The sequence below is a fragment of the Oncorhynchus gorbuscha genome, linkage group LG22 (assembly GCF_021184085.1).
Source record: "Oncorhynchus gorbuscha isolate QuinsamMale2020 ecotype Even-year linkage group LG22, OgorEven_v1.0, whole genome shotgun sequence".
In the NCBI taxonomy this organism is placed as follows: Eukaryota; Metazoa; Chordata; class Actinopteri; order Salmoniformes; family Salmonidae; genus Oncorhynchus; species Oncorhynchus gorbuscha.
In genome coordinates this window covers 7230861-7239191 of record NC_060194.1, presented here as the reverse complement: position 1 = coordinate 7239191, position 8331 = coordinate 7230861, and the positions used below count along the sequence as shown (strand labels likewise).

The 8331-nt window shown below is 38.8% G+C and overlaps 1 protein-coding gene across 3 annotated transcripts; it reads right to left on the bottom strand.

The window, feature by feature from the left end:
- Positions 1-649: 649 nt before the first annotated feature.
- LOC124009350 (profilin-2-like) lies at positions 650-7744 on the bottom strand. Of its 3 annotated transcripts, XM_046321057.1 has the most exons (4): positions 7424-7742; positions 4591-4783; positions 2713-2768; positions 2335-2443 (listed from the first exon to the last, which is right to left on the bottom strand). In XM_046321057.1, exons 1-4 carry the CDS (start codon positions 7550-7552, stop codon positions 2438-2440), a joined length of 384 nt encoding a protein of 127 aa, XP_046177013.1. In that variant the 5' UTR covers positions 7553-7742; the 3' UTR covers positions 2335-2437. The 3 variants fall into 3 exon arrangements, with proteins under 3 accessions (XP_046177011.1, XP_046177013.1, XP_046177012.1); XM_046321055.1 differs by lacking the exon at positions 2713-2768 and having other exon boundaries at positions 650-2443; positions 7424-7733; XM_046321056.1 differs by lacking the exon at positions 2335-2443 and having other exon boundaries at positions 2450-2768; positions 7424-7744.
- Between the last annotated feature and the right edge of the window lie 587 nt (positions 7745-8331).

Sequence of the window (8331 nt, the reverse complement as noted above, 5' to 3'; positions counted from 1 at the left end):
TTTATACCATAGCCCGCAGAATTTGCAAGATAACTTTAATTTCGTTTTTGATCTTAGTACAAAGTCCAAATGTGGCACAGACTCGCCTGTTGATTGATGTTTCAGCATTGCCTCAATGAAGAGTTCAGCGTTTGACTTGACACGTACGAAATGCATGCGCAGTTAAAAGCCTGCTACTTAGCGGCAGGCGGACAAGCAATTCACACATCCTGTATCGTAGCGCAGATGAACCCTGAGCTGGAATGTGAAGCTAACGGAAGTTGGCTATTTAAAATAAAAACCGAATAGATTTAGCTTCAATCATAATATACCCCTCAGCTCTGAAAAATACCTGATGTGTAAAGATCGGCGATTGGTTAAAAAGACTGAATTAGGCTGACTGTAAACACAGCATGCATGACAGGCATAAGCAATATTGCTTTCACACGAAATCCTCTCAGGCTGTTTACACAGGGAACAAAATTCTGAACGCCTGTCCAATTATTGTCAAAATAGCTTTTGGTCAAAATACCAATTAGTGTAATAAGATCAGAATTGGGCAGCCTGTGTAAACAACATATACATTGTAAAGTGTCTTGCATTTCTATTTGAGCACTTTCACCATACAGATGGATTAAAACCTAAACAGGAAATAAAGCACAAACACAGGTTGACAGTTCTGGTTGGAATAACTTTTATTTGATCTGTCTGTAAACAAGGTGATTTATCAATTTATGGCATTTTCCCCCAAACATTTATCAAAATGCAAATTTAATAACTGACTGAATCCAAATGCATAGGGGAAAGAAAAATCACAAATCAGTGCGAAATGTGTAGTTCTGGACATATTCCACAAAGCCTTTACAGGAGGAAAGAGCCATAGTCCTTGCTGGGACAGAAGTTCAAAATCTAACTCACAGTAGCAACAGATCAGATCTACATTATGGCACAGGATAGTTTTCTTTGAAAGTTTTCACAAGACAAATCACTCGTGTTCTTATTCCAACCAACACCGTTTTCCACCAATTTAGTGTAAACACTTTCAATGTTGTTTTTAATATACTGTTAAGTAGTGTGCTGACAGTTGCTGATACATCTTTGATAAGTAGAGCACAAGGCAACTCATTCAAAGAGTTTTGCCCAGCCGAGCTTGGGTTTACGGTCATTCACTAAGAATACACTCATTACCAGTTGTCCAATGAGACTGCAATTTCACCCGTTAACAAATTAGCAGTAAATCAATTAGTTTAAGTAATCTAAAGAAGCAGAAAGTGTTTTAAAGCCATCTGAAGTATAGTGTCTAATGACTGACAAAATGAGGGCAACAATCTTTCACAATGGTTTGAAGCTATTCTGAAAATCACCCTCACCCTGACAATTGGTCCTATGGAAAATAAAAACTTGCCAAAACATGGTTTGTAGGGACGATACACTGCGCAATGTCAGCCGTGTAAAATTAAATTGCAGGAGCTGGCATATCCTAGATATGTTCCTGAGCTATTGCAAAGATGGAATGTCCATGAGGACTTTAAGACGTATTGAAGGTTCATGGGAGGAATATATATATTTTTTAAACTCAGCAATGCTGATCTTATCTGCCATTACTTTCAAACAATATTCCAACACCACATCAATGACTTGTAAGACCACATTCAAGTTACAACAGCAAAAGCAGTTGATGGAAGATAATGCAACCTAAAGAAAAGAAAATCTAAATAGTGGGCTGACTCAGCTGAGGGGTTTCAAAGTATGTTTAGAGGACTATGCTGGAGGAAATATTTACCTTAACGATGTATGTATCAAATGACAATGCTGAATTAAAATAACATTTCTGGATGGAATATAAAGGTTTGGGAAAGGCTACTAAAAGATATGCATGCAACTTTCAAACCCTGACATGCTGAGGAAAGGAGACCACACCAGACGGTCATCACTTCAAAATTCTGAAAATACATTTTCCTATGCAAAACTGTCTGCACCATCGAATGACGCAGCCAATTAAGGTGTGCTTCCTCCTGTTATTTTCCAATTACTAAGTATTTGTTTATACCAGCCAAGTCCAAATTTGGTACACAATTTAATTATATTTATGAATTTCTTTGCACATTTCCCTTTTGGTAAATATACATTTCAACCATTTCTGATGAACATGCTCTTACTTTAGTGTCAGAAATAGGGTACATAGTGTTAATGCTCTGAGAAAGAATGGTGAGGAAAAGGGACAAAAAAAACATGAATTAACAAAAAATAAAACAAAGGGTGTACATAAAAATGGAACTGGGGAAGAGTACCAATGTGTCTGCTAACTAATCCTCAAAGTACTGTCAACACAATGGAGGTGAGAAAGATGATGGGTAGATGCTGCTTCAATATCCAGACTTCCTCAGGTGCTCAGCCATGGTAAATGCTTTCTTGTTGAGCTGTCCGCCATGGACCCCTTCCTTTCCCATGACTAAAATTAATGCTGGAGCACACAAGGAAACAAAAAGAAAAATGAACAAAACTGAAAATAGTCTTTTTCCCCACTAAGAGTGGGGATAAAAGTGACATAGGATGTTCCCACCACGACCATTACTCTTCATTGCTATTAAAGTTTCCACGACATTTTGACTGTTTGCAGAAGAAATCTTAAAAGCAATATTTATTCTCTTCTTTTTGTCCCTCAATTTTAACTAAGCAAGCATGGTGACACTAGAACCCCGAATCCCTCAAGTATTTTGCCATTGAGTATGCCTTCTTATTCAATCCGCCTCCGTGGACCCCTTCTTTGCCCATTACAAGAACCAAGACTGAAAGAGAAGAAAGGAAAAGGGAAAAGTTTAGAGTATTAAGAGGTTAAAGAAAAGGCAGTCACGTGAAGGAAAGGTTAGTAACAAAATGGAGGTGTACAGTTGGCATAACTGAAGATAAAGTTACGGCTACTTGTTTTGCATTTGTATTACAGGGAAGAGCACGCTTGCAGGGAAATACCCATAAAGACTTTGTCAGTGGTCAAAACACCTACAATACTACAACCAACTATTATGGTATGATTTATCCTTTTTGTAGGAGCAAATAAAGTATTTACTATAAGCTCTAAAGCTTTACATTAAACCAAGTAGACACAGTAACTCCAGAGAAAAATCTATCCTTCACAAGTTCACTGAATACTTGCATCCAAGTTCAATGCACACTTGCAAATGTAGAGGACAAATGTTTTTAGAAAATGGTCAACTGTACAGACACCAGGTAAAAGCCTAATTGACTCTAAAAAAGGCAAGTCAAAAAGATTTCTGCCCCATAAGAGTGTATACAGGCCAGGCTCATATAATCTCTGGTTTATTAGGCTACTTTTATCAGGGTCATTATAACCACTACAGACCACGTGGTTTACCACACACATGACCTTCCATCTGAAGAGTAATGTGAGGGATGTGTGTGGTGTTTTTAGAGCCACTTCTTCACTGGCAACTGAGTCAGGATTATTAGTGATGTTAGAGAAAGTTTCACAGGGTGATTGGACAGTCACCTACCATTTCTCTTCATCCATCTTGCCCAAAAACATTTGAGCCAGAATATTATTAACTCATGTAGCATTTCAAAACATGACAGACTGACTTGAAAACAGAAGTCAATGGACTGCTAGTTTATCCAAAATTAAGCCGGCTATAGACCCATACTGCTTGCAATCAAGTCTAGTGTGTCAAAATGTGAAGACATTGTAGGCTACTGTCCAGAGTGACAAGATGACTAGGAACAATATAGGCATTAAACAGACTACCCAAAGCATGCAGCTAAAATGTTAGTTAGGTTGACAACCACCCAATAGTTAAGGAGCAGCTTAAGAAAATAAAAGGTAAAGACCCTCAGAGTTGTTGATTAGACTCCGGTGATGACAGACGATCAGAGTAAAGGGCTCAGACACACCAATAGAGTTAGCTGACCAAGAGCACTTAGCGCCTCAAATTTGTGAGCCCGAGTGCACACTGATTTCACATGTAGCATCTGTGAAAAATGTCGGGAGCCAGAAATCTACAGCACATTGAACGATTGGCATACAAACTCTAGATCAACATTCTGTGCAATGTGCGCAAGCCTCAAGGACCACAAAGGCAGATTGACTTAGTAGGTAAACCTGGGCTTCTTGTTTCTTTTCTCATGTCATTTCTGAACCTCAACACACTAAATAGAATGAAGCATAATGAACCATTAGCATTTCTCAAACAAAGTATGGATCCAAGGAAGTAACATGAACTTTGCCACAATGGACATCTTGCCGACCAGTGAGAATTTAAGTTCTCCAATTTCTGTGTGCTGTGGCTTACAATGTCATACCTTAAATTGTACCCCTTGTCTAAATTGATGGAACAAATACAAACTTCCCTCTGCAATATTTCATGCTCAGACTAACAATAATATATTCTGCTGTTTTTTTTATTTTAAAATTTTATTTTAAACTGCATATACTAATATGAGAACAGAGAGCATTAGAGAATAAATAAACACCAACAATCTGCAAGATGCTTGCGTTGATTAAGGACAACACTTGAGTATGTTATAGCCACAGATACATCCTAGAATGTTGCAATACCTGACTTTTTTTTACCACTATAAAAAGTGGTCACCCTTTACCTTTGTCAGCTTTGCCTACAGTAATGTTGTACGTTGGCTCTCCTCCTTGACTCTTTGTCCTGATGTCCATTGTCCAGTCCCCTTCACTATGGAGGCTGTCTCTGATGACCGAGCACTTCTTTGAACCCAAGGCCATGCCGTTGGTGAAGAAGCTAGTCCTGTCCTTTCCAATGAGGACATCAATTTCTTGAGGCTGAAAAACAGTGGTAGTACACAGAAAATTCATGCAGACATGTTATGTTTAGAAATGACATGTGCCATTAAAAGCTTCTATGGAATGGGGTGCTCATCTGGGTTTAAGTCATATTTTAAAGGACGACGGTATCTCCCGAAAAAGAGCACAACAGAAGTATTCTAATGCACAAGTGATCTTTTATTAATTTAAGAAAACTGCAAACCTCAACCTGTCTTAGTCAAATCTTGATTTTATTGGTGGTTGTGGTACCACTTATTAATAAAAGTACCCATTAGATTTTTTTTTTACAACACCCTGGTCCTTTCATAAACACACAGCTGTAGTAATCACAGGTGTGTTCATGTTTGCCAAAATTGATTGTTAATTTATACAGTTTGAAGGAGAGTATAAATGTTACTTTTGAACCAGTGGCGGTCAGTGACGTTTAAGATGAGGGAGGAAGATTTGTTTTTCTTCACGAGCATGTCCATATTTCATGGCTCTCAGTCATATTCTAGTCATTCAGTTCAATGTAACAAAGTTTACAACGAAGCGGAACACAGGTTGAAAGAAAAAAATTGACGTGACAGACAGTGACATTCAATATCCGCATTGCACTCTTGCCTGCGTCATCAGTCCAACAACTGCAAACAAGTTTCTATTGGACAAATTCCAGAATATTTATCTCCATTTAATTTGCTACCATTTAAGACTCCCCCCACCACCACCAGAATGACTACACCCCTGATCACATGTAAATACAGATCACTTTCATAGCAAAATACTGCTCTCTTGCTTCTCCTTCAAGATATGAATTGGTTCAAAACTGTTCAACTATCATCTTTCTCTCTGAGTCAACTACTCACCACATGTAATGCACTGTGCAGTGCTACATGTAGCTTATGCTTTCAGTACTAGATTCATTATCTGATCCTTTGATTGGTTGGACAACATGTCAGTTCATGCTACAAGAGTGCTGATAGGTTGACATTCAATATCCGCATTGCACTCTTGCCTGCGTCATCAGTCCAACAACTGCAAACAAGTTTCTATTGGACAAATTCCAGAATATTTATCTCCATTTAATTTGCTACCATTTAAGACTCCCCCCACCACCACCAGAATGACTACACCCCTGATCACATGTAAATACAGATCACTTTCATAGCAAAATACTGCTCTCTTGCTTCTCCTTCAAGATATGAATTGGTTCAAAACTGTTCAACTATCATCTTTCTCTCTGAGTCAACTACTCACCACATGTAATGCACTGTGCAGTGCTACATGTAGCTTATGCTTTCAGTACTAGATTCATTATCTGATCCTTTGATTGGTTGGACAACATGTCAGTTCATGCTACAAGAGTGCTGATAGGTTGGAGGACGTCCTATGGAAGTTGTCATAATTACTGTGTATTTCTATGGAAGGGGTAAGAACCATGAGCCTCCTAGGTTTTGTATTGAAGTCAATGTACCCAGAAGACTGAAGCTAGCTGTCCTCCAACTACACCATGGTGTTACCCTACAGAGCACTGTTGAGGCTACTGTAGACCTTCATTGCAAAACAGTGTTTAAATTATTTGGTGACATGTGAATATATTTGGTATAGTTTTAACTTTATATCTTTTACTCTTTAGAATTCATTAATGGCCCTCCCCTTTTTACTCTAGGGAGACTCTGTTTTTAACACATGACGAATTACCAGTTGGTTTGATTACACCTGAGGAATAATGTTCAAGTAGTACAGCATTTAGCTAATCTGATGTCAAAATGCAATAACTGGTTGCAAATTTATCTAGGTAGTTAGCAAGTTTACCCATTGTGGATGTCATGGGGGAGCAGCCATCTTGGTCCTGATTTGAGCAAAACGTTTAAGCATTCTTTCAGCTTGTTAGCTAAGAAAATAGCTAGCTACCAATTACATGTACTTATCCAGACAGTTAGATATTATAAAAAGTCGAAATGTATGCACAAATATTGGCTAGCGTCTCCAATTCGAAACATTAGGTAGCAAACTTGGCTATTAGCCAAATAACTTTACTACTAGTAGTAAGCAACTAACGTTAGCTAGCGGCCTCAACTGTTTATTCGTGTATACTAACGTTAGCTAACGTTGGCAATACAAGTCTTAATTTCCTTACCTAACCAACTAACGACAGTTGGCTATTGGCTAAGCTAGCCTAGTAACGTTAGTGGGTCGAATATATGGCTCTGACGTTAGCTAGCTTCAGACAACGACACTCATTCATTGGCTAACGTCGGCAAACAGACTGCTAGTACATAACGCTACCTAACACTTGATAGCAGCCAGCAAATATTGCATAATTGGCATTCGAGTAGTTGCCTGGTTATATTCACATCAGTTCGATATTATTGGCCAACAAATCACAGTGTACCAATTTGACGTTAGCAATAGCAAACTAGCTTGCTGACTTATCGACTTTGCTGGCCAAAAGGGGATAGGCGGTAAAGCTAGCTAACGGTAGCTAGCTACTGTACTAGTTAACTGGCCAACATTGGGTAGCAAGCTCATTCTTTGCTAGGTCCGGCGAGGTCGTGATTATCCCAGGCAGCATTCATTCTGATTCAGACAAACATCTACTAGTAACATTCATTGTTTATTTATATATAAAAAATAGGTTTCCCTTTCATTTCTTACCGTTATGTTGCTAAAAGTACCACCGGCATGTGCTGCCCAAACGTATTTGGCGTCCGTATACCCAACAATGGCGGAATCCTGACAGCTGCCGTCGGCCATCAGGTTATCCACGTAGCTTTGCCAAGACATTTTTGAATTTGTTAAGAATATACAGCTTCCTATTCACTCAAAGATGTCGTTTCTAGGACAAGACCTTCACAGCCAATGTTGCACTGCTTTACGGGTCAATTTAGTGTCTCCAACTACAGCTACCCCCACTTCAACGTTAACACACGTCTTGGCTCGGGCAGGAAAGAAAGCCAATGTAATCATGCAGCGCCTGAGCGTAGTCAGTATCAGATCCCTCCGCACAATGTGCTCACTGGCACTATATACTTAAAGGGGCAAAATCATTTTAAAACATGTCCTCACGGTTTTGCAACGCTTTGGATTAGAGTATTTATGTGATTTGTGTAATATTCTTCTCGAAATTATATTGTGAGATAAATTGAGGAATGAATAGACAGGGTGAGTGTCTGTAGAACATTGCTGCAGTAAAGCAACATCTTTCATGATTTGAGGACCTCTGTATCTAGCCTTTTGGGGGATCCTAGAAAGATGTTTTTAATTTCCTGCAATTCTACAAATTTTGCCATGGGGCATATAGAAATGTTGCAATTTTAAAGCAAGTTTTCTGCAATTGTATACATTTTACCATGGGGAGGAGATAACAATTTGAGTTACAGCTCATTTCCTGCAATCATACCCATTTTGGAATGGAGGAGAAAGGAGAAAGAGACAGAAGAGGTATCATAGATGGAGATCAGGGTGCCTTGTAAGGATCCGCTGACGAGTGGCTAATCTGCCTTTGCCATCGGTCCTATTGGCCAATGTGCAATCGCTGGACAATAATTTGGATGAACTAAAAG

What these genes read in the sequence shown, in the direction of transcription:
- LOC124009350 (XM_046321056.1), bottom strand. Translation starts at nt 7,552, where the DNA reads ATGTCTTGGCAAAGCTACGTGGATAACCTGATGGCCGACGGCAGCTGT. An exon ending in GTACTTTTAGCAACATAACG is followed by an intron (nt 4,784 to 7,423) that starts GTAAGAAATGAA and finishes ACTGTTTTTCAG; the next exon opens with CCTCAAGAAATTGATGTCCT. An exon ending in TGTAGGCAAAGCTGACAAAG is followed by an intron (nt 2,769 to 4,590) that starts GTAAAGGGTGAC and finishes CTTCTCTTTCAG; the next exon opens with TCTTGGTTCTTGTAATGGGC.